General features: G+C 43.4%; 3 protein-coding genes across 5 annotated transcripts in view; 2 read left to right on the forward strand and 1 right to left on the reverse strand.

Moving 5' to 3' along the window:
- The first annotated feature begins 217 nt into the window (after window positions 1-217).
- On the forward strand, window positions 218-7263 carry LOC100678205. Of its 3 annotated transcripts, none has more exons than XM_016985929.3 (6): window positions 218-1005; window positions 1632-1907; window positions 2509-2569; window positions 3144-3905; window positions 3999-4055; window positions 4228-7263. In XM_016985929.3, exons 2-6 carry the CDS (start codon window positions 1762-1764, stop codon window positions 4726-4728), a joined length of 1527 nt encoding a protein of 508 aa, XP_016841418.1. In that variant the 5' UTR covers window positions 218-1005; window positions 1632-1761; the 3' UTR covers window positions 4729-7263. The 3 variants fall into 3 exon arrangements, with proteins under 3 accessions (XP_016841418.1, XP_003426639.1, XP_031787414.1); XM_031931554.2 differs by lacking the exon at window positions 218-1005 and adding an exon at window positions 1037-1472; XM_003426591.5 differs by lacking the exon at window positions 3999-4055.
- Window positions 7264-7572: 309 nt separating this feature from the next.
- The window catches only part of LOC100122833 (dopamine receptor 1), a 151137-nt gene continuing 132290 nt past the window's right edge, over window positions 7573-26419 (forward strand). Inside the window, exon 1 of the mRNA XM_008208910.4 lies at window positions 7573-7833. Coding sequence (XP_008207132.1) covers window positions 7705-7833 — 129 coding nt within the window. The 5' untranslated portion in view covers window positions 7573-7704. The remainder of the gene's footprint in view (window positions 7834-26419) is intronic.
- On the reverse strand, window positions 11173-24521 carry LOC100122845. The gene is made up of 8 exons (XM_016985860.3): window positions 23990-24521; window positions 20320-20607; window positions 19492-19791; window positions 19068-19345; window positions 17980-18326; window positions 15601-15909; window positions 12803-13026; window positions 11173-12294 (listed from the first exon to the last, which is right to left on the reverse strand). The coding sequence occupies exons 2-8, from the start codon at window positions 20493-20495 to the stop codon at window positions 12051-12053; spliced, it is 1878 nt and encodes a 625-aa protein (XP_016841349.1). The 5' UTR covers window positions 20496-20607; window positions 23990-24521; the 3' UTR covers window positions 11173-12050.

Raw genomic sequence — 26419 nt, forward strand, 5'->3', positions numbered from 1 at the left:
TGATGCTTTGTCGCGACCTAGCGAAGACTCGCATCGCGCGCACCACATGATCCCTCGTCGACCAATCGGACCGCTCGACACTTGGTCGCGCTCTACGCAAGCGCCGTCCTAACCTAAAAAAAGACAGCTAAGAGAGGGAGGGGGAAGCCGGCAGTGGAGGCGCTTCAGTCGCAGACTGTACTCTCTGCGGCGTGCCGGTTGACCGTTTTTCAAGGGTACGTCTGTGCAGCTCTCTCAGTCGTGCTTTCGCCTCCGACACGGTTCGTCTCTCTCGCTCTCGCATAATATATACGCACGTACTCTACGCGTGAGCGCGCCGTACTATATACGTATGTACTACAAGCGGCGGATCCAGTCTTGGAAAAAAAGTCTCTCAGTGTAGTACGCACTTGAATCGTGTGTGCAGTGCTTCTCGGTGTTGTTTGTGTGTGTGAGCGTGGAATTCGCATCGCATAATCAAGAAAAGTCTCTCTTGCGAGCGTTGAGGAGTGCCCCTCCGCGTTAAAGTCTCGACGACGCCTCCGCGCTCAATTAAGTGTCTCTCCGAGAAGTGCCAGACTGTCTCTCACCCTTTTTGTCTCTGTGCATCGTCGTAAGTGTAGAGCGACCAAGCGATCGATATCGACCTTTACGTAAAAAAAGTTGCTGTTTCAAGAGGATTTTGCGGTAGGCGGCTCTTCTAGTGTAGGCGCAGCTCGTGCGGCGTGAAATAGGAAATTTTCAAGCACGCGTCTGCGTTAGGGAGACCCCCTGAAAGCGGAGAGGTAGACACACGCATACGAGTGCGAGAGAAAGAAAAAAGCGGCGTCCTTCGATTCCCTCTCGCTTGCTCTCTCTTGTACACCTAGGGATTCCGTCCGTCGTCGCCGACTCTCTCGCTCTCTCTCTCACTGGCATGCTGTGAGTGAAAGAAAGCGACGCTCGTTATCTCTCGATAGTATATACCTACTCTCTGCGTCGTACGCATTACCAAGGCATATATACACACAGCTCGAAAAACACAAGGTACATTAACGCATTTTTCTATACTATACATACCGTGCAGTGAAATTTCGAACCTCTGATTACTCTACAACTCTTTCTCTTCATACTTCTCTTATCTCTCTGGTCTGCGTGGCTTCTCTTCCTCTCTCTTTATCTGTGTATGTGTCTGTTTCGAAGCATGAGCTTTTTAGCGGCGGAACTATTCTGATGCGGCATCGATCGGCATTCTGACATTGAAGCTTCTCGTTGGCAATATTTACGTTTTTCCGCCGGCCCTGTATCCATGGAATTTTGCGCCAGAACAATGGGAGACTCGTAATGTCGTTTGCGTCAGACTTTTCTTGGAAGTAGATACCCGGCCATAAGGGTGACCTGGCATTTTCAGGGAATCTGACATTCGCCGTGACATTTTTTTCTCACTGTTTGTTAATCTGCATAAACTGAAAGATCCTTTGAACATCACAATAGTTCCAGTTTCGATTGTTATTGTATGTCCTATTGCTAAGCAGCTAATGTTTCAAAGAGAACCTTTGCTCTATAAAAGCAGTATACTTACCTGACACAGCACTGGCATTCTCAATATATGTATATGCGTGAATTTTCTCTAGAGTTTCACTGAACGGTATTGTTTTTGCCTTTTTTTTTAGACAAATTTAAAGAGGGGACACGTGAATAATCTTTAAAGCCTCTAACAAACTTTGTAACGGCGTAAAATTATTGTTTGTGAAAAACATAAACGTACATAACACACGGCTTAAATCATACGCCTGCATAACCATGAGTAAAGCATCAAAGAACGGTACAGGCTCTGGGGGCGATGAGAGGTATACGCACAATCGGAGAAACAAATCAACAATCGTTTCCTCAAAAGCTTCTTCTTCTGATGCGAGTTTACCAGAGAAACTCGCCGAGAGTTCAAGCAGGTTTGTCAAATTCTTTAGTCAAAAACGAGTTCAGTAAAAATTGCCCACATGTTTCTAAGTTCTTTGGCTTTGTTTTTGGTTTTGGTTCAAGCTTTTACATGGGTACAAATGAATGTAAGAATCATTAATTCAGTCCTCCAATGTTTTACCTATCAAATTATAATTGATAGAAAAGATTATCATACAGTATTTGATTCGTAAAATGTTTCAACTGAAGAAATTGATTCCTGCATTTGCTTTAGCATAATTTCTATCTTACTTTTTCTTTTCATAATCAAAGTTCAATATTTTGATTACTAGGCATAGTTCACTTGCTTCAATTGTGTTTTCTTCTAAAGTATAAAGAAATGGTTTATATCATTTGCTAGCGGTCTTTTTTGGTTCTAAAATGAGGGCTGGAATGTTTTTAAGCAAATTGTTATTGATTAAAGGATAAGAATGAAGAACAAGAAACTTTGGCCTAGCTTTTTTATCTAACATCTGTGCAATCATTGCCTCTCATCACCTCCAGTAATTCTTACTCTCAGAGCTTCACATTTCATTCCCTCTCTTATCATAGAGTATTCCACACTAATCAGCGTATAATCTATTTATGTTACAGATCCAAGAATAGTGGTGCCACAGTTAAACAGCACCCAGGTGTATCAAGAAGTAACGCCAAGGTAATGATTGATAATTTATTGCTCATTATTATTCAAATTAAGCGCAAAAATAACAAGCTGTTTTCATTTTAAGTTTCTTTCAACTAAAAAAGTTTCATTCAAATAGCGATGCTTATTTTAATTCAGGCATGGGCTCTCTAACTTAACCTGAACATGAAACTTTGATATTGATGCACATTTAGATATCATTTAGTGATAAAGTTACATGTTGTTTACTTCATTCATTTATCACAAAGTCTTGCATCCAAAAATAGTTTCCTTTTATTTATCAAAATTTTCTTTCAATACTTCTTTATAAAACATATGTGAGTGTTTTAAGGATTTTCATGGTTCCGAAGTATGAAATTATGTAATTGATTTTAAAAACTTGCAATTAGTATTGTTGTATTTTTTTTTAATTACAAAAACACTGGATTTAAGTACTAATCAAGTGACGAATAAAAACAATAATAACATTTTTTTAAATAAAAATTCCTATTAGTGTTGATAAATTTTATAATAACTTAATTTCATTGATAAACTTTGTTTAAGAAAATATGAGAGTAGCAGTAATTGAGAGAATTGTATATTTCAGAGTAAACTTCGCAGTCCAGTAAAGTCAGGGTTGGGCCAGTCAACGAACCGTGTAAGCAAGCCTAATAGTGTTAGTGCCAACAAAGAAGTCAAAAAGGCTATCACGCTGGCAAAATCAAAGAGCCAAATGACCAAGATGAAGCAAGAAACTGAAAGTTCAGAGCGCAAGCAGAAAGCGCAAAATGCTCCAATTGAAAATAAAGAGCCAACCGAGCAGGTTGAGACTATTAAGCAAGTTGCTGAGACTAATCATGTTGATGAGCAGCCGGCAGTACAACAAGAAAATGGAAATACCAATGGACTGAATGGTAATAATGTTGCTTTGGAAGAAAATCCTAGTGAAAATGGAGCAAAAGAGAACGGACAGACAGAACAACACGGAAACTCTGAAGCTGTAGAAACAAACGACAAAGAGGAAGAGTTTGATTTGCAATTAGATGCTGAGGAAAGTAGTGCTAAATCTGAAGATGCATCTAAAGACTCATCGGAGTGCACAAAAGATGACTCTCAAAGTCAGTCCAAAACCTCTATCGAAGAATCTTCTCAAGAAGGATCGCAGGTTGATACAGAAAGTGGTTCGGTAGATGTAGTTGAATCTACAACTTCTGAGATGTCAGAGGCTACAGAATCATCAGCGCCATCAGAAATTAAAGACAAAGATACTGAAAGTCAAGATCCGAATGCTGAAGCAGTATCTTATGATTCTTCTATTATGTTGAAAGATGTGAAGATAAAACTGAATGATTGCTTGAAGGACAACAAGGTAAAATATTAAGCTTGAAGTACTAGTATGTAAACGTTGATATACTAATATTTTTTCTTTTTTTTTTACTTATTTTTTTTTAATAAAATTTAGTGTTTAGTTTATATAAATAATTGCAAAAGCCGTACGGAACAAACGACATTATTAAACGTATGAGAATTTTTTTTCAACTTTTTTTGATGTTTATCAATAACCAATTAGAATCACTATTGTGACTAACTGGTGATGATGTCTGAATATCAACTAAGATTATTCACTATATGTGTTGACATTTAATTGTAGTAAACAAAAAACTTATGTACAAAATGTTATTATTTTTTAGGGTGAAGATGAGAACAATGCTGATCAGAGTCTAACTGAATACGCCCACAAAGAAACCACATTTGGCAAGACACTTAGAACAATATCTGGAAGAAACTCCATTGGTCGCATGAGACACATAACTCTCCGTGACAGACAACCATCACCCAATAGTTCACTTTTTGTCAATACATCAAGTGCATCTTTCTCGGAAGAAGGAACTCCATCATTACGTTATCGTAATACACTATTAGAGCTTAGCTCTAGCAATGGCACACCTGCAGACAGAAAGCGCAAGCTCTTGGAAGAAAGCTCTAGTGCGCAGAAAAAACCAAAGACGGAGGAAAGTAGTAGTTTATTGAATTCCTCTTTTGAACTTCTCAAATACCCATTTGGTCTGCAGAGGCCTACAAAGGTATCGACACCATACAAATTCCAATCCGACATACATAATGTGAGCACCAGTGAGGAAGTGGAGGCTGATGATCCAGGAACAGCCAAGAAATGGTGCGTTATCATGTAAAAGGGAGATTATTGTTTCGATTTCGAGCGTTAAACGGAATTGCAGGATAGACGATGTGTAGTTTACATGTAAGTGAATGATTTGCGATGTCTATTTTTATGTCGTTGGTTAATCAAATTGCTCGTGAAGGTTATATTGTTTTGAAGAGAGCTTTTAATTATGACTTTAGATTTTAAAGTGGCTTGCTATGTGTACTAAATGAATTTCACATATATCAATTATACAATCTTTACAAAAATATTTTATTCAATCTCAGCATTCATTCACGGAGATGTATCGCCTATCCTGCAATATGCTCCAGTACCTATAGAACTACTAACAAAACGATGAAATCTGGCACGCAATTAGCAGTCAGACTTATGATAAACCTAATCCGATAATTTCTTAGACGATATATACTTGAAGCACGACTGAAAGTTGAACAATGCGTATATCCCATGCTTAATCAACATAAAAATACGTGTATATGTATTTATATTTTTGAACGGGATCAATTTGTTATTAGAGGAAGTAATCAGTAAGTCCTTTTATGTCAATGTATTCTTCCGTCTCTGTTCTGTCCGTTTGATATATTTTGCGTAAACAAACAATAAGATATTTCTCCGTAAAAAATACGTTAATAATTGTTGCAAAAGAGATTCGCTTTGTGATTTCGATTGAATGTTTTCTAAAAAATTAGCACTTATTTTGCATTATTTAATTATTGGGTCAAATAACTATTTATCCAGATTTTACTCCATGACCTTGTTAAAAGAAGTCTAATTTATGTCCTTATTCAATGAAGAGTATTTTAATTTAAAATATGTTTTTGTCATGATAAATCAATTGTGCTGGCAAAAACTTGCGTTGTACCTATTTTCTTTGTTATTAGGTACATCTGTATTATCATAAAAAAATAATGATGTTATATCACGTCCTTGTAATTTCATGTATTATCATTTACTGATTCAGATATGACTACGTTCTGCCTTTTTTTGTACAATATTTTGTTTACTTCAACGTCTTGTCTATCATGTAGACTATTATTACAAATGTGAAAAATTTAAAGTTTTGTTTGTACGAATTGCGTAAACCGTCTATATTTATCAGGGTAGTACATAGATTCACGTAATCCAATGGGGAAACCCATTTGTAATAATAGGCATTAGGATATGCAATGTTTATCCAAATTCTCATTGAAAATGTTAAATAACACGTCCATTTTGCATTTATCTAACCCTGCGTATTTTGTAATTATTGGCATCTCACTTTGGACTTTGCTGTTCACTTGCCTTTTTATAGTGTTATCGACATCAAAACACGTAACGAAATTCTACTTCATTTCATAGTAGAGTATATTCAGTGATTCGCCGGAATAATTTGGTAAATAAAACTATATCAGTCATAGAAAAAAAAGGAAATCCAAGTGGATGGTCCTAGGCCGATCGTTTGCTCTTAGAGTAAGATACTGGAAATTCCTGATTTAGCTGCTTTTGTTTAACTCTAAGAGATTCTGAGTAACGTGGACTAGATGAGCTGTGAATTAAAAAAAAGCTTTAAAACGGAAAATAACAATATTGTATTTATATTGTGCGTTTTGACAAGGGTATCTAAGTTAGGAATTGATATTTGTTTATGCTGTTACTATTTGATTACCAAATTATTCAAATAATCTAAAAAATGTTCGGCATTACTGCATATTTGAATTGAACTTGAAATTAGCATCATGTTAAAAGTCGCGTAACGTAAAAATCAATATAAGCGATGAATAAAAATAAAGACTGCGCCGTTATTGTGTCAACGTAGTATTCTTTAAGATGGATTCTCGAACGAAGACTCGATAAATATGCTAAACCAACAAAAAGGGACTATGTCTTGTATTACTTGTAACACTTGTCTCTTTACAACTCACTAGATTATCCAATCCTCTTGCAAGTACTGGTTTAATGAAAATATCCACGATTTTATACTTTGCTCATTCTATAGTAAATTTTTCGCAGAAATAAAAATATGAATCCTAGTGAGTTGTAAAAAATGATTTTCTGTAAACAGATATATCCGTACCTTAAGCATGTACACTGCGTATTTAGAATGCTTTACAATCACGACGTGAGATTATCAACAGAAAAAAATTGTACGATGACAATGATGCGAGAGGTAAAAACGCCCACTTGTGCGACCAAAGTTATACGTATTTCGTTATCTGTGAAATGGTCGACACCGGTTTAGCCCGAGGCGTTATATGCGAATAATTGTAACATTTCGACAAATGCGTAATCTAACAAATTTTTTTCTGGGACGAGACACCACCGAAAAAAAACTGTAAAGAATAATTACGAAACTAACCGAACTTGCCAAAGTTGCGCGCGAATAAGGATAGATGAGATATTTTTTCAGTAACGATACATTGCAATTCCTCAGATAGTCTCGGGCCTAAACGTCAACTCGAATCGACATAATTTTTTACTCGTTTGTTCAATTATGAAGTATTAGGCAGAGAATATTAAGGCATGTACATAGAAAAGTATGAAGTTTATAATAAATTCTCAGACTCAATTCAGTGCTCATTTATTTCCTATCCCATATACCGCGTACGTCTCAAATGTCAGAAAATGCAGTACATTAAAATACGTAAAAAATAATATATTGGTTCAGTCGGAAATTTTCAAAGTTTTAGCTTATCGAAGTTTTTAATTAATTCATACGATATGCTCTTTCACAATTTCAAATTCGCGCTCGATCCGCCATATTGGAATTACGAATTACCACCGGAAATTCGGTACTTCGAAATTTCCACCACAGATGGCGCAGAGCGCAATTTTCTCGCGGTATCGAATTTTGCATCGCCGGTTCGGACCGGCATAAAAGTAGCGTCAACTGTCAAAAGTTGCAATGTTTGTTCGGTGTGTTGTATAAAAATAAGTATATCGTAAGTTATTTACGTAGAGTACGTGCGGTGTGATAATTATTAGCGTCAGTTCGCGTGTGTCCGGCGAGATGACGGTTGAGTGGTCAAAACGACCGTTGCATTTAGCAAAATCTTTTCGAATACCTGACAAAGAGACGATCATGAAGGACGATCATCGTCGCGATTGCCACACACACGTACCTATAACCAGAGAAAAGGTAAGATTTTTTATACTAATAACATGTAATATCTTTTACCATGGCGATACCCCAAATAATTAGCCGATGCGTGTATGAACGTTTTATCCACGAAAAGTGTTTTTGACGGATATTCGCTGCAGGAGTATCTCATAGCTCCTTCATATCAAGTATCCCCAATTTTCAGATCACCCTCGACTCGGCCCATACATAACCGTCTACACCAAAGAAACCACTCGAGCATCAGGAACATCCTCCCCAAAAGTTCCCCCCCCCCCCCTCACATAGCCTCACGGTATCGCCGAGCAATAATTAAGATACCCACACGCATCAGCCATACATCAGTCACGCACAGCGTACAGCATTGCACCTGCTGCCGTACACCCGCCCCCTGATGCTGTGTCTGTGTGAAGATCAAGCAAGAGATGATGGACAAAGCAGCAATCCGCAGAGCGCGCGAGCTAATCTCTCTCTCGCTCTTTGACTGCGCATTCCAGAAATGTGCAGCGTTAAACCACCGTGGAACGCATTCATACATGCCGAAACACGTGCTGCACTTGCGGCGTCTCAAAGGCGAGAGACACACACACACATACACAGCGCGCATATAACGGGCGCTCGGATGGCTAATCAAGTTCTCCGTATAACGCGCGGCTGGAATGCCGGTACGTCGTTTATTATCTCGATGCGGTTGTTCGGCTCTTCTTGAACGACGGTCTTTTATGCTTTTGTAGACGGCGTTAGAGGTTTGGCGGATAATATCGGGCGCGGATCGGGTTTAGCTGATCTTTGCGGGTACTTTATCAATTTTCTAGCGTGGGTATGTTAGTTTATTCGAGAATTTTGGTCGATGACTGATTGCGCTGTGGTGGTGATATCTGACTCGCGTGATTAATCTTGTGATCTGCCCGTGATGGATCCATCATACGGCGAAATTCATTTGGGTGACAGCTATAAATGTAATATTATAAGGATTACTTTGAGGGATAATATAAATATATGGTATCAATGTTTTGCTCTCCCCCCTCCTCCCTCCATTATAACGCCTCACAAAAATTTTTTCACGCGTCTCGTCGAGTGGCTGTTTTATCTTGTATAACTTCAGGAAAACATTTCGCCTCTATACAAGTACTTTGGTCTACTCGAGAGCGGCTTGCACTTTATTTTTGCAGTCACGTAGTTATACGTATATTTCAAGGCTCGCTCACACTCGCAGCAGCGGCAGTGAAGGCACTTTAAACTTTTCGCGCCCTTTCTCTCTCTTTTGCGTTTGCCACTTTTTTATTCGTTAAGCCTCGATAATTTCCTTGAAGTCTATGCGCGAGTGTCTCAATGAAGAGACGCGCGCAGCAACTACTCTTGGGGAAATTTCAATCTGTTTTAATTTCGTTACGCTAATTTCTTCTTTCTTCGACGGAACTGGTTTCTATAGAGCCGCGTGGGTAACGTCGTTGTATCGAAATGCGATTTCGTCGAAAACACGGAGTTCCGAAGTAAATTTTTCTACTACTTATAAATCTCGCGTCGCTGTCCATCCGAGCGAGCGAACGGAATTTGATGAATCCGTAATCCTCGAAACCATGAAAATGAGTGACATAAACATCCATAACGTTCAAAGATACCTGCGCCACTCCCCCCGCAGTTACGCAATTAATACCGCTGCAGAGTGTCGCTATATACCCCGCGCTCCGTGTATATACAGCTATAGCAGCCTGTTATATAGATATACGCCTGCATAAACCAGCGATGCAAAGATCGCGCGCCTGTACACGTTGCATAGATATATGCTACACGTATACACATCCTGCGAGTACAGGTTAATGGAGCTGAGGTGAAGTGGTGGCGGTGATAGTCTGAAAGAATCATCAAAGTACACATACTTCTGACGCGGCGGCCAGTATGAATAAGGTATAGTGCGTCTCTCACCATAGAGGGCTCGCACTACTGTCATGCGGTACTTTACGGGAGAGATGAGTGCGAGAAGCGCAGATGCGTGTGTGGAGTCATGAATTTCAAGAGCGTGGAAAGGGAAGTGCGCGTAAAAATGCGCGCGGGGTATCAGTCGCCCTGGTCCGTGCACCAGATGGTATATAGGCTATATCGTACGGCCGAATGAGCACTTAAATTCCGTGAATGAACAAGTTTGTCGACGTTTTATACGGGGGACAATTTTTTTTTTAATTTCTTTGGTTTGTGGGCTTTAGTTTTAAAGTGGTCGTCGTGGCTGGAACATTTTTCACCGGGTAATAATTTATGGAAATGTAAGCGGGAGTTTCGAAATTTTTATTTTGGAATATTCCGAAAGTCGGTGGATCAAAAGACGAAAGTCTGAAAGGATCGTAATTAACGACTTCTTTGTGTTTGGTAAAATAATTAAAAACCTTGAAAGAACTTACCTCGCAGCTTTCATTAAAACGTATCGACCAAAAATTTCTCTGCATCGCACAGCCAGTCTTCCGTCGCGAAAGAATAAAAAGCGCCGCGCGCAATCGAGTCCGCAGGACGAAAAGTGAAAAAATTTACTATATATGAGGGTAATTAAATTAGGCTCTTTTCACCACTAATACAAATTCCTTCGAGAGGGTCGAGAGTAGCAGCAACTTTAATGAAACTAGGCGGCGCATTTATGAAGTTAAGCTCGCTCTTTTTTCCCGCGAAAAATGGAGTAGGAAGTTGAAAAAAAAACTGCGCGGATGAACGTCGTGCGCAAAAAAGGAGGATAAGGGCTAAACAAAACAAAAAAAAAAGACTGGGATAGATAGGCTCGGTGGAGGATGAAAAAAGAAGGACTGTAGTAGAAGCTCGCGGCCATTATGATGGGGCATGATTAATCTCACGCGATGTGCCGCTTCCCTTCTTTATTTAATCTCGCGAGTCCTGCGTCGTCTTTACTCCGAAGGGAAGCAGAGAAGACGCCGTCGTGCTTTTCCTTAAAGTGAAAAGCAGAGGCGAAAGCGAAAGTACAGCCGAGCGAGAGATAAAACCTTTGTGCGCGATAAGAGCCTTCAAGGAGCTGCGCGCGAACGTATAATACCTTATCGCGATGCGGTAGCGATAGTGCGCGGGAAATATGAATTTCGTAGAAGAGCCTAGATGGTAATCTCTAATTACGAAGAGATGGTAAAATTCGTTCTAACGTCTTTATGAACTCTTCCTGAGCAGAATACCTCGGGGACGTTAAAAAGTAAACTATTTAGCCTGGCGCCATGTTATAAACTGCAGCTGAACGTTAATTTGGTATGCATGTATAACGTAAAAGTTCAATTTACATACCTGTTTGATGTTGAAATGATTTATGACGGGGAGACGAGAGAGACAGATATTTGCATAAAAGTAATAAAAGAGTAACATAATGGTTTTTTGTTTTTTATTCGTGTTTAATGTATAAAATTCTAATACAACAAATGGTGCAGTAGTTGAATGTGAAAAAATATATGCGTCAATAAGTGCGTATCGATAATATCGCTTTCCACGATTAATTCACGGCGATCGAAGATACAAATATACAATTGCGAATATTTTAAATTCATGGAAGCTATTAACGTAACGTACTTATAGATAACATTTAAAGCAGCAAAGCATAAATATTTAACAGCGCTATTATACTTCTAATGGCAACACTTTGAGCTTCTAGTGAATTATACTTCTAAGTAATTTACGAAGCTACTCTATGAAGAAAACTCATTTCTCCGGGAGTAAGAAAAAAGTCGTTGATTGCTTACTTCCAAAAACAACTTTACAATGTAAACAGTGCGAAATGGAAATTGCGGTATCGAGACTAAAAAGAGCAAAAACCGTGTGCTAATTAAGATAAAACTAGTTATTTGCGTATACTGTTTTTATATGAATACTTTAAAGAATAAAATATCACCATAACTAATCAACGTTCTCGAAGAAGATTATTAAAAAATAATATTTTTAAGAAGTACCCTACGACGAATTTCGCTAAATTATTTACATGACGATTCTAAATGTATAAGTATTTAGAAAAAGTAATAAGTTAATTTTATTTCAAACAATTAATTATAAAATATGTCGATATTCTATTCGTTGCGAAATCCTCTCTACACGGTATAGAAAAATATTGATCAAATAAAAACAAACAATATCACGAGAAATAAGCGACCTTCGTAGCCGGCTATTTCTCAGATAACTGCCTCCACACATTAATCAGGGACAGCCTCGTTATAATCGTCATAAAACCTCAAAACAATCAAAACAGTAGAAGACTGGCATTCTCAGCACGTGACAACGACGGCTCGATGTAAATACGGTCCTTGGCATCCCTCGCGTAGTCCAGGCCAAAGAACGGCCTTGATCCTGCTGCCGTTGGGGTTGGGCGAGGAGTGATGTCTAGCGTGCACTTCGCGTCGGAACTCGACGCCTTGGGCGACGTCGAGAACGAGCGGTGTGGTACGTGCCAGACAGACCCAGGCCAATCGCGAACACGACAGTGCGTACTTCCTCACCTCTGCGCTGTTCCTGCGATTTCGATCGGTTTCATTAATATCGATTTTGATTTTGCAATCGAATAAAGAAAAGCTCGTTCGATGCTATAAGGACTTAATTTGGCAGCTTTATGTACAGGATTTAGTACTTAATTCGCTGAAAGCTTTAATGTGTTATGATGTATGCTCGGCATTGAATGCTCCACATTCGGCGTTATAGTGGACACACGCGCGCACACACACAGTGAAATAGCTGCTAGCATGCAGCTTGTGATCGTGCATTAAACTGCTCGCGTTATCCCGCGCTTTATTGCGACATACATCATTTTAAACAACTTTCGCGTATATTCCGTTCCATCGCATACGTACTCCGTAATTTTATTAGCTTTAATCAAAATGCAAATGCAATACGTCGTAAAAAGCACAGCCCTCTCGGAGCTAGACTAAATCTAAAAATAAGACATAACCCCCCTGAGATATAAAACGGAGTGTACCGATGCACTTTCGCATAAAAATAAAACTCTTTGTGTGTATATGTATACCTGAGACAGGGGAAATCGTGGAGCGTACGTTCGAGCTGGCTGGTGACCTGATGGGCGACTTCTCGAGCTCCAGATTGCGCCCCGATGGTAGCCAGCTGGCGGCGAATGCAGTCTTCGAGGTCCGGCGGCGCGGACGCCTGTGACTGCGAGTTACCGCCGTTTAAGACTTTCAGGGCTTCGATGCGACGAGAGGCTTGCAGGATCCCGGCCAAACGCCAGGACAGCTGTAACGTTCAATAGGAAATTTTTCAGAGCGTCTTTCGCCAAACTTTGTGAGTTCGATATTGATTTGAATACATTTCGTACATATACTTTTATAAAAGTTAGGTTCGACTTTCCCCATTGATTTTGATCGTATGAAAGTCGTAAATTTTGATATCCGATTGTATATAAAATACGATATTTCTTCGGCGATCCGGTATTTAAATGAACCTTTTCACGATTCATGAAAAGTTACGCTCGTATTAACGATTAATGAAAGTTAAGAGCGCGTTAATGCTTTAATACAGCCATTAAACGGTATTGCAGCATTAAACGCACGAGTCTTGTTTGCATAAATGATCAGTCCCGCAGCGGCTATTCGAAAACAAATACAAACTATTTCGGTTGTCATACTGAAAAACAAAATAGAGTAATTTATTCTACGCGCGATCGTAATTCTTCGCGTCGGATTATTCAAAACCGTCGAGCATCTTTGAATTTATCGCGTCTCAGTAGAACGATCTCTATTCGAGCAATAAATGGAGGCATCAATCGTCGAGTTACGATACAGATATGCCCGGGCATTAAACTTCGAAACTCGAGCATGGAGTAGTTGCCGATAGTAACTTTACTATACTAATAACTTAACAAAAGCATTGCCTCCAGTACGGATATAACAGAAAAGAAGACAATCTTTAAAAAAAAATCGACTGCTCGATTCCGTTTTCTATCTATAGCTATACGTGCGCAGGGCTTCGTAAAAAAAGTTGTATAGCGTCCGCGAAACTTTACGAACTGAATCTTCCTTCCTGCCTTTATACGACTCTTTGGCCGTTCGAGAGCGAGTCTGCCATCGATTCGTTAACTCGGAATTTCGCTATACCCCAGGCGGCAATAACTAACGCTCGCGCGGGGTTTCGCCTCTACTACTCTCTCTATCCGATACGTGTTGAGGTGCATTTTACAATCGATCGCAGTGTAGCGTAGGTACAATCGCAGACGAGCGCCGATGCATGTGTAGCACGAGAGCGTCCCTATCTTCAATTTCTTTGAAAGCCTTCTGAAAAATACAGATTGGCGAGTCTCTATACACCGGGTGTTCGAGGATTGCTTGGGTGTTTTACGATAAAATGAAGTAGAGTCGCTTGGCTTTCGCTCCGTACTTATATCATTTTGTTTTGTTTTCATAGTCATTGTCATATGTTGTCGTATAGAGCGACGACACAAGTGCAGTTTTGTTGACGCTTTACTGCTGTAAAGTTCGAGGCGAGTTGGAGGAGAATGATGTTCTCTATATCTGATACAAACTTCTGGTTGATTACGATAGTACCTACGTTAGATAAGGTGAAACAATTGTGAATCTTTTGTTCCATTGAATTTTTATCGCTCCAAAGTTAGAAAAAAATGCTAATGTAATAATCGATCGGGGCTTTAAAAATACAATAGCTATTTTTCCATTCTCCACGCGCGGCGAACTCAAGACGCGCACCGCAGCCTCTTAAATAAACCCAATCGATTCCTGATACATAAACTTTTCTCGGAAAAAAAATTAGACTTTCCCGGAATAAAAGAGCGCGGGAAATCCTTCAGTTACAATGCAAATCAGCTTCGCCCTTCTCATTTTCATAAGAAACGACCCGGAGAGCCAGTTGAGGAACTGCTTATTCAACGGTACATTGCGATTTCCTTCTCGCGAAATTACACCTAGTAGACCATCCCTCTCCTGTCGATGCGTTGCAGAGAAGCCGAAGCCTTTTAAAAGAGCGCGTAGCCCTGTTCCCCCAGATAAAAATAAAGCCTTTAGATCCTCCCTGGCAATCGTCGAAAAGTAAGTATATACCTTCGACTGTCGATACACACACTTATTTTAGCTCATCGATTTTGCAGCAGCGAAAGATCGCGTTCTCGTCTGCACATGTGTGTACGTATGCAAAACGGCAGTCCTCCTGCGCCCTTTGCGCGTCCTTCTCCAGCTATGTCATTTCGCAATATAGTGTGGGAGGAGGTTGGCCGGGGAAAAAGTGCCGGAATTATGATTGCGCGCGAGCATGAAACGCACACGTGCGCGCTAGGCTCGAACGCAGACACGTCAAGGACGATGATTTTGTCGGCACGCGGATGTGCAAATATATACCTTTTCTGCAGGCAGAAATTGATTTTCTTACGTATGTATTCTCTTCTATCGTTTGTCGCGCGTTATATTGGCCAAAGTTGTCTTTACCGAAGTTCCTCGAATCGACGCGTTACGATTTACTCAAGAAAGTGGGATAAGTTCGAACTTTATTTATCCGAGATGGGTATTACTATCGGACTAGTTTTTCCACCCGAGGAGAGGCTAAAGTGCCGGTATGCGCGCTGCGACTGGAACGAGTGTTTGTCGAAGGTCTGCTTTTAGTGAAGTGTGTGTGTCGACACTTTCTATAAAGAGCCCTATAAAGCAAGTTCCAAGGGAACGCCTCCGAAGGAAAAGCGCGAGTCACAAAGCTGCGAGGTAAGGACGGGATTAGAGAGTGTTATTCCGAGAGATGGGCGTATTTTCCCGTCGTATGTTTTTTCTTCTCGTATAGAAAAATTTTAGATATCTCGCGCACACTTACGACAACGATGGAGTACAAAATCTTGGCTTTCAACTCCGGCGCGTCTTTGAGCGGCTCCAAGCTGTCCAGCGCATCCAAAGTGTGGAGATTCGCTTGGGAGTACAAAGCGGCGTATCGTTCGCGAAGTCGATCCACAGTGACGTCCGGACACGCGAGACCTTGAAGCGTCTCGCCTTGAGTCGTTCCGCGATTAGGTTCCGGTGTCGGGCTACAGCTTTCGTCCGTGTGGTAGCCGGCGCTGCTCGATGACTCCTCCTCTTCTTCCTCTTCCTCGTCGTACTCGCCCATAGTCGAGCTGTTGTTTGAGTCCTGCAGATCGTAGAAAAAAGGAAATTGAAATTTTTCATTTTCGCCCGAATGTAACGCAGGCGTATTAAAGTCTCGATCGCGAGTTTAGAAAAAAAGCTCCGATTGATAAGGAATCCGCTACGGAAGGGAAATTGAAAATCGGTTTTTTTTCTCCCGGCAAGCAATCTTGGCAGCTCTATTCAGCCGTGCGAAGCTCGATCGTACAACGCACGCGCAGGGCGATTATACTCGGCAAGCATCAACCCGATAACAAATATGAAGCCGAGAGAGTGCTTAATGTCGCGTTACAAGGCTCAAAATCTGATTCGATCACACAGTACGTATAGGGACTGACGCCCAGCCTGCAACGAGTGAGCAATTAATTTCGACGCCGTCGGCTTATGTACCGAACTCCTCAGGGCTAAATCGATGTTGATACAGACGCGGAGCTGCGAAAGCGACGACATCGGGATATTCGAATTGACTGTGCGCGCTCGACAATTTCGCCTCTGCAATCGTGAGATGTACCAAACGCTCCCGAATCTGTATGTAAAGGGCAGCGTTTGTGTTTGCGCTTTGGAAATCCAAGGGACGACGCGAGGCGATGCCTTTGCGCGTGAATTCCGAGGCCCGATAATAGTTAAGACGTAAGGCTTGTGTGGCTCTCTGAGCTTGCGCGATTGGAACCGGCTGCTTTCGAAGAACCGGAGGTGATTAATGGAAACGCGTTCGTGCAATGTGTGTATGCAAAGCAAATTGCGGGTGGTTTAATCAAAGGATCGACTTAGCGTCGCAGGTGGGCGACTGTCGTATAATAGTTTGCGAAAATGTTACTCGCGATATTGAATCATATCATTTATTTTATTCCGCGTCAATAACAACCTGTCGGCATTTTAATAAACTCGGACAATCCACGAATCGCATTCCTAGACACCCGCAAACTCGAGGAGGAAAAAAACGAGGACGAACTGCTTCACACCCGCGCGGGAATCTCCGCAGTCAAGTCGCCTTCCTTTTTTTGTGCCGACTCCAAGCTCGCGTTTACGGCACTTTTTCTCCTCGTTCGTCGTCGGGAAAACTTGGCTTCTTCTTATTCTCTGACTCTCGAGTGTTACTCATTTTACGCAGTTGAGAGAAAGTCTCTTCTGGACGCCAGGGGAAATCCGGCGCGCGCAAGGCGTGAATTTGTCGTCGGACGCGGGAGGTCGAAGAAAATGCATATTATTCGTCTTGGAATCATATGCTACTTAGGTCGTCGACGTTTTTATGCGGTTGGAAGATTCTACGCAAAGTTTGCTAATCGACTTGTAAAAAGAATCTAATTCAGCTCTTAATAAGTTCCCGATCGTAACGACTAGTTTCTCTCCAAACAGCATGAAAAACCGCGACACAGCCAATAACTAATTTCACTCTGCAGTAGCATGAATTTTTTCTCTCTCTCTCCAAGCAGCAAAGCTAATCGCTCGATAAAAGCGCACGTACATTCCGGCTCATCCGGCGGGCTCCTCGTGAATCACGTAGCTACCTCGCAAAACTGGAATTCCTCTCGGGCTGCGACTTTTTTTCCCGCCGCCGCTGCCGCCGCCGCAAGAAAGCCGCGCTCGTAATCGTCCGCCGGCGTTTTACGCCTCGTAAAATCGCGTGCGTGCTCGGGAGTAAGAAAGACCAGCCCTGATCGATTCTCGCCGCGTTAACAAGCGCCGCTGAGTAATTTAGTGTAGCCCTTGAGTATACAGCGTTGTTTCGGTGTAGCGCAGGGTTGATGCCCTCGTGTGCGAAGTTTTTGCGGTAGGGTTTTACGCGCCTTGGATTTTCGTCACCGAGCTCGTCTCGTTGATTTTCATCCTCTATGGTGGGAAACTTTATCGCAGCGCATGGGTTATCCGGATTTTCGTTCGAGTGATTTTGAATTTTTAAATCTGGAGAAATTTTAATGGATTTCGAACGCGTATACGCTGGCAGAGAGGGAATTTCGAATGGCTGGATTATCAATTTACGCGGGTCGAAGTTTCTGTACGCCAAACTCGCGTCGATTGAGTAACAACAGAGTGTATAACTACGAAATTAAATTCAGAGATTCAAAACGCTCACCAAAGTACAGTCGCCTCCGTTCATGAGTTGCAACGCCATAGCACATCCTCTGGAGAACAGCAGCAATCTTGCCGCGAGACTCTGGGTATTCTTCGACTCGCTGACCGCGTTACTCTCCTTCTGATGCGCGCCAGCTTCGCACTTTCTCAGGGCTGTCCACTGTCGCAACGCCTCCTTGTCCTGCTCGACCCTGGCCTTCAGCTCCACCAGCAGCCTGTCCAACTCCTCGTCCCTCGTTCTCTCCAAAGTGTTGAGCAAGCTCTGGTTGTCGATCAGGCGCTGCTGCACCTCGCTGTACTTCAGTCCGAGGAGACGCTGGTGCGAGGCCGCTTGTACTCCCTGATCCCCTGAGAGTTAAAGGATTTGATTATAGCGCGCCGAGAGAGAGATTTTTCCGAGGTAGGCGGTGCCGTTAGATGGGTAATTGCATCCGCGCATTCCTACGCCGCGGTATTTAAATTCGTATCGCGGTAAGGCCGGTGATCTAGTTCCAAAGCTTATGCATTCGCGAAGGCGATGCTCATAGTCTATTAGGCGCATCGATCGTTTTCGCGAAGTTCTCGAAGGAAGTTAGCTGACCCTCTATCGAGCGAAATGAAATAGTTGTCGAGCGCGCGTTTTATTCAGATTACACGCTCGATACACAGCGGGCAAAGCGCATTCTTGCCTCTGAAGCGCGGCTCGAGATCGCATCGTGTGCCTGCGCTAAGTGGCATACTTGCTCGGCTGACTCTCTGCCACTTATATATTCGCAGGTCAATAGAATCGCTCGCTGCGCTGATGATATAGTCCCGCGCGCGCGTTGGAATCCCTCTTTTTTTTCAAAGATCAACCCCTCAGATAAAAGAAACTTCTCATCGCGTGATTCCCTCGAAGGACCGGCATGCATTTCCCAAAATAATCCCGTCCGAGCAATCTCGATTCCAATCGAAATTCTCTTCTATATAGCTATGTACAGCGTCGGAAAGCGGCTGCCCGCATCCAAGGAAACTTGTCGCAATCTCCGATCTCTCTCAGCGCAGAGCCAGAACGCAAGTTCGCCTATCGGGCCTTAGATATCCAATACACCCACACACGTAGCTACTCACCTTTGTGGAGTCCCGCGTGCTTGCCGAGGCTCTCGATCTTGTGGAGGGCGAGCTTGTAAGCCTCGGCGCGCATCTCCAGCTGCTCTTTAAGCGCTACCGGTAACGGCACGAGATTCGACGTGCTGCAACTGCTCGGTGATACCGACTCGCCGGATGAGGAGCTGGAGCCGCCGCAAGTTTTGTTGGCCGGTACGAGTCCGTGTTTGCCGAGACCCTCGACTGCTCTCTCCAGGGCGCGCCGTCTTGAGATCAGGGCGGTTCGCGCGCTCGGGGCTGCCCTGCTTATTCCGGGTTATAAGAGAGGTTATATTGGCTTGTGATACTCAGGGGGTGTCGTACGAGCTAATTTATCGTTTTACGACACCCCTTTAATGCTAATCCCAGTCGCGAGCAAGCAAACGTCAACCATACGCACTCGGCATACCTGTTGAGAGCAGACAAGAGCCTGGCCCAGGCCCTCAGATGAAAGTGATCCTGTGTGTTGGACAGTAGACCGACGACCTTCCAGAGTAGCTGCTCGAGCCTGAGCACCTGAGCGTCGCGCACTCCCAGCTCCAGCAGTCTGGCGTACAGTGCCTCCAGTAGTACCAGACTGTGGGGCAGCGTGTCGATTAGCAAGTCGATCGGGATGTCCGGCAGAGCTGCTCTGAGCGTGTACTGCGGCAGCCGCATCAGGAAACCCGCTGCTTCGCGGTACTGACGACCCTCGTATAGACGTAGTAACCTGGGCGCAGCGAATATCGGAGCTCTTGTAAGGTGTGCTGATGACTTAGCGGCGCTTGATTGGAAATGTTTCGGGGGGGGGGGGAGAGGAGGCTTGTGTATGCTGTGTTCGCCGCGTGAATTGGTAAACTTTGCGCTGCGATCGGTGTTTTGCTCGTGCGGTGAACACGTTGTAATGCCACGGCTTATTGAAAGCTGTGAGCGATGTTTGGCTCTTTTTTTTTTTAATCGTCTGCGAAGCTTACGATCTTTGCGTTTTATAAACGTTCATTATCTCGGCACATAAATCTCGCGAAAGTTGTACGAAACGCTTCTGAAATGAGCGATTACAGTCTCGCATGTTGCGGGAGGGAACGAATATAATTGCGTTTTAAATTGAAGCTTTCAACGAAAGAAAAGCATCAGCTCTGAAAATACACCCTCTGTACTTAACGAGTTCGCTAACTGATCCTTTTTCTCACAGCGTTACTGTCATGCAAATTCACCATCGTTCAAGAGCTCCTTGAAATCATGAAAACAAATGTCTCACCTCCTGAGAGCCATCCTGGGGTTCGAGCCCTCGTCCTCGCCGACGCCACCGGCGAATCCGACATGGAACTGCGATCCGGGCACCCAGACGAGTCTCTGGATCGCGTTGCGCGGCCTCTCCGGCCTGATCCGCTCGCACGAGTTCAGACTCACGAGCGGCGCCGTTCGCCTGCTCATTTTCTCGTCACTTGCTGATCCTGCTCTGTGTGTTGGTGTACTCTCTTTCTCTCTCCACCCTTTCGCTCGATCTCCCCCCTTTTAAGGAGAGATCGCTGCTGTACGTGAAAACCTGAAATTTCGAGAGAACGTTTTACAGGTATAGTCGATCGCACCTGTGGTTTTGCAGTCGGGAGGTGATTTTCGCTTTTCTTAATTTCGTTCTGCAGAGGGACCGCACGGAGAATTTTAATGAGACGTATGAAAGTCGCGAACGTGTTTAAAACGTAACAGAGACACGTCGATTTTGAATAAATTATGCAAACGCGTTCCGCGCTGTCGGATTTGGAGTATCGGCGATACTTCCTTAAAACGTCAATCACAGCCGCTCTCGAGCGAATCCAATCTCCACACCGAAGACCTCCTTATAGCAAAACAAATACCTCTGAGCTATATTCGCAAACATACAAGCGACACGTGCAGCGTGTAACATCACAAATAAATAAAGATCCAACGAAACAAGGCCTTTTCCAACTTTCCTCTCGTCGCGTCTCCTTTTATATGAATGAAGCTACTCGCGCCGGCGCAAAAAGGTCATCGTTCGCCTCGCGAGAGTCGCGCGACTTCCTTTTTTCTTTCTCACACACGCGTGTCTCCTCTCCTTCTTCTCATTTTCGCGCAGCCGGCCTACTGCTCCGGGGCCTCGACCCACTTATTTTTTCTCCTCGGCAACTCGTCCGCGAAATTATTCGCGCGACGCGGAACGGCCCTTTTTTCGATCGCGTGTGCACGCGTCGATCGTGTTTTTTTTTTGGTCTAAGAAAGAGACTGTGCGGGTAACTGTAAAGCTGTACTTTCTTTTTCGCGGTGAGGCTGATGATGACGATTGCGAAGTGGTTAGAGGCTGATGATGCATTTGCAGGGTGTAGGTGTGTGCGTACGGTGTGGATCTGATACGAGGAGATATATTAGCTAAAACGTTGGTTTGACATAGTTTTCGAAGCTGGAGATGAAAGTAAGCGATGGAGGTATAAGCTTTCGTTTTCGAAAATTATAGACTAGTAGCAACAATAATGTCGATAGCGAAAGGTATTAACGATGCATATATGGTCGTAAAAGTCGGGAAAAACGATTTCAAGTTAAGGAAAACATCGTTCCTGGCTAAAGCCACTAGTCCATATTTATGCAAAGTCCCGCTTAATTATGCGTGCAGATAAGTTCCATGTAACATCTTGTTTCTCGCCATCGCTTTCACGATAAAACGAGTCTTTCCTTTTTTACCCAGATCGATCTAATTCGTGCGGGTGACTTTTTGCTCGTGTAATACGAGTGATTGCATTTAACGGGATAAGAACAAACGGATAAATTCACTTAAACGCCGTTTTCGCGCTATCAATCACGACAGCTGTAGTAGCTAATAGAAAACGCGGAGCATAACGTAATGGCTAAATCATCGAGATACTTATTTGGAATTCCAGCAAAGACGAAGCGCACAAGTACACGCTTTGCATAAAACTCGTATATAACAAAACATATCTCGTTGCATAAACGCGCCTTAAAAAAGGCACCGACTCGCCTCGGCAAATCCGATAAGTACATGGATCTATTGCGAAACATAACAGTCGGCGGTAGCGAAAAACCGTATCCCGGCGGCTTTTACGAGACGAGAGATCTCCTAAATTCTCCGCTGCGGCGTTCCGGCGATTTGCATGAATCGAAATACAGGGAGAGAAGACGCTCCCATCGCTCACTCGCTGCTATAGAGGAATAGGTATATCTCGAATCAGCGATAAGGATGTGCCTCCTTTTTTTCGCGAGGCTGTAATTTTCTGTTTCGATGGGTTTTAGAGAGGCAGAAGAGAGTCGGGGTCGGTGAACTCGACGCTGAGAGAGGATGTGTATTAGCGGTGTCCGGTCTGGGAGGAAGTGAATTTGGAAAGTTGCGAGCGTGTTTGTTTTGGTTTTTATGCCGGAGAGAGTTGCTAAGATGTGTCATCAGTGATCTGTTTCTTCGTTCAAATGACCGTATGTAAATTTATTAAAAGTCCTCAAATTTATTCACACATGCTTTTACAGTCAAACTTTGTGTAAATATTATATTTTTGCGGCATCCGAAATAAGCATACCACATTAGTACAACTGTACATAAAACACGTCGTTAAGCAAACACAGGGAGCGCATCGCAGCCTGAAAAGAAACCGCCTCGGCCTATTCGAAACAATAGCATACCATTTCCTAAATCCAAATCCCGAGGAATTCCGCGTGAAAACTCATCTTTTCGTCACGCATTAACCCAAAGAAAGAGCGTCAACCGCGAAAAAAGCAACGAGACGCGTCCCGGAATTCCGGCATAATAATATAATATAATACGCTGACGTGTACTTTCCCGCATTCGGACGACATCCTTCCGCGTCTCATTACTTCCGCGGCGTATTCCCAGGCGCATAATCAAACAAGGTTACCTCTGCGCGTCGCCTAAACCGAATAATACGAGCTTCGTTCTCACAGCGGCAGATTTCAATCGTCGACTGCTGCTGCTACTGGCTTTGGATGAAAGTCAAGGCGATGCCCCAACTCGGCTATAGCTCTCTGTGTGTGTAGAGTTGCTTCCTATTATGCGCGTCGTTGTGTATCGTGGCGGTGCATCTCTCGAGTTTCCTAGCGCCGGCTTTAATTTGCATTAATTAGACGGCATGCCCGATTCGTCGGAGAGTTTCCACGGCGCTCGCTGTGCGTGCAACTGGCGAAAGCGTCTTGCAAGGGTCTTTTTTGCGAGGAAGGATGGATTGGAGTTATTCGAGAGTGATATTACGATTAAATTCGGTAAGATGTTATCTGCTCCTATTAAAAAGCCCTTGTATATTGGCATTTTTGATCCGATAAAGAAGAGTCTCCATGACAGCCGACGCTAATTACCATGTGAGATTTTATCTCCTGATGTGTCACTCGACACACAGAACCATTTCCTCCCGGTAATTGTCGCGCAAGCAGCGAAATAATCGGATTTCCACGTTTCTCCTTTTGTTTCCCTCTTCGCCACTTTTTTCTTTCTCTCGAGTCGCAAAAGTCGCTCCGAGAGCGACGAAGACGCGGAAAAGTGGAGTTTAATCCCCGAGCACTTTGACTTTGCTGCTTCTGCTACTGCTGAGCTCGAGAGATGTCGGATTGTTATTAAGGAAAGTTCGGGTGTCGGAGGAAAAGTTCCGCCCTCGGAATGGACCTTCAATTTCACGTAATTTAGAGTAAAGGATTCGTTGACTTTAGCGAGGAGTTTGGAGGGAAGCTGGATGGCGATGATAAAAGTAGCCGTGTTATTCTAGTAATTTATTTATTGAGTTTTAATTCTCTGCTCCGCGGATAAACATAATGAAAAGGTTATTTTTTAATTAGCCGGCGCTCGCGTGCAGCCTCCAATTTTAAGTTTTCCCTCGCCAGCACGAACGCGATAAAGTTCGTTAGTCCCGCGAAAACCCGTTACACGTACAGCTTTAAAAAACAAAATCAACGCGACTCACCTCTCTGAGTACAGAACCAGTCCCAGGCGCACCTGCGCGTCAACCAGCGGCTCTCCTGGCCATCCCGTCAGTCCAACGACCCATGAACCCTCTCGCAAACTATACGCAAATAAGGCGCACACCAATCAAGCTCGACGAGAATAAAACAAGCGCTGCTGCACATTCGTCCCTCGAAACTACTCCGCGCACTCGAGCTTCTCCAGAGTCACTGTATCCTGCGCCGCCGCGTGTCGGTCGTTAGCACCTGTACCGTACGCGCGCACTCCTAACGGTACAGCCAAGGTACTCTACCTTCCGCGTTCCTTCCACCTGTGTGTATGTGTGTCTATATGCGTCCGATGCGTTAGATCAGTCTTGCGCTCGCGGGCAACAGGAGGAGCGTCGCTGCCGCTTATCCGTCAAGTACTGCGGCCGCGAATATTCGGAGATCGACGAGCGGCTGCACGTGTGAGCGCGGAGAAAGAGGTGGAAGTGAGAGAGAGAAGGGAGTGGGATGTATCCGATGCGGTCCACACGCTTGGTGTATGGATTATAGCGGTGTAAGCTGCTGCTGCTGCTACTACTACTGCTGCATGTGATTATCATTATGCTTTTTTTGATAATGCACATGTGGCGTTTGAAAGTAAGATCCGATTGAGATATGCGGATGCAGCTTTGTATCTTTCTACGTGCGCTTGGGTTTTTGCGAGATAACTGTGCTTGCGTTGCATAATTTGTTTTGAATATTGATACATTCTTAGAAATTATGTCGCGTCGAAAGTGAATGTGCGAAAGAGACTGAAAAGCTGCGGATCAATTGGAAAAGTTGACGTGCGGGACGTAACGTTAAATTTTAAATAACATAATCCTGCAAAATTATTTCGAACATCTTCATACCAGTCCGTGTGAATTCAATCGATCGACGCACTTACACTCGTTCCCTGAGTGAGATGATTCGCGCACGTGTCATTCACGGTACACTTTTTTCCAATTTAAAGCAACAGCTACACGTAAGAACTCGGCGTTAAATTGTACAAAATTAACTGCGCGTCTCGTTAAGCGAATCGTATCAAATCGTAATTGACAAGAATTCATTCGGAAATGCGGTACATTTGGAGTGAAGGCGAACGAAAGAGAGAAAGAGACCAAAAAAGAAGAAAGAAGGAGAGAAAGCCTCTCGGAGATAATGACTGTTCTCCGCGAGCAAACGCGAACCTGTTTGGACACGGACATTTTTCTGAAATATTTATTATTTACCCATGCAGTGCGTTATAAAACGGGCCGGCGCAAACGTTTTTCAAATCCCGATCGCCCCGAGAAATAAATGAAAGAAAGTCGATACTTTTACTTCTATAATATCGTATTATCCAATGGCTTTCCTCGAGGCACTTTAATTGCCGAGAGCAGTGTTTTTGACGAAGCCGATCCTCCGAGTTGACCACTTCAGTCATAACACGAGCGCGCGAGATGTATTACCGTTTTCTTCGCTTTCATTGCGCGTAAATCGAGGCGTTATACGCCATTACGTCTATCTAATTACAGTAAAAGCCAAATAATAGCTATCGGCTCCGAAATTTCAATTTAACCACGATCCGCAGTGTTAAAACTTCCAGCTAAGCATCTCCCGCAGCGAAGATCGGATCGCTTTCGTTAATTACGCGCGATCGATTTCCAGCCCGAGGCGGTTTTTAATTTATTTAGCTTTCAATATTAAACGTCGAGATAAGCGCGCGAAGTATGAAAATCTCGATAAAACTTTCGTTGCACGTAGAGGTGAAACCGAGGAAGCTTCTTCGGCGAAAAAATGCCCGACGAAAAGAAAGGATGCGTAAATCTAAGAGCAGCGACAGCCCAGACGATAAGTACAATGGGGAGATAGAGAAAGGGGAGGAGGTGATTAGATCGCACTAACTATACGACGAAGACGAGTTGCGCCGCGTCAATGAGCGAAGCGACGCTTGACACGCGCGCGCTCGAGAGAGCAGAGAAAGCAGCGGAGAACAAAGAGCGATGCGAGGTACTCTAGCGTGTTTAATGTTTGTTTATGTAAAAGTTGCCGGACACACGCTGTTTGCGATTCGTATTGCGGATGTATGTTTTTATCCCGTTGCAGCGTAGAGTTGAAAAGTTGATTACGCGACAGTGTCCGATAGCGGTATCTCATGAAATTTAGCGTGTAAATCACTTTCTTGCTCTAATCGAGCTGCTTCCAATTTTAAATCAATAATTCAGCATCTCGTTCTTCCCACACGTTCTCCACACCGCAGAGCGAAAAAGGTCCCTCGCCGAAATCTGCCTCCGTTCATCGAAAGTCCTCTCCCTCCGCCTGCGATATATCGCCGAAGAAAGACACATACGCGAGAGTAAAGGCCAAGGATATATAAACACACACACACACACACACACACACACACATGCTGTACAGCTCGCGACCTACTGTCCTGCATACCG

Source organism: Nasonia vitripennis, chromosome 5 (genome assembly GCF_009193385.2).
Source record: "Nasonia vitripennis strain AsymCx chromosome 5, Nvit_psr_1.1, whole genome shotgun sequence".
Lineage (NCBI taxonomy): Eukaryota > Metazoa > Arthropoda > Insecta > Hymenoptera > Pteromalidae > Nasonia > Nasonia vitripennis.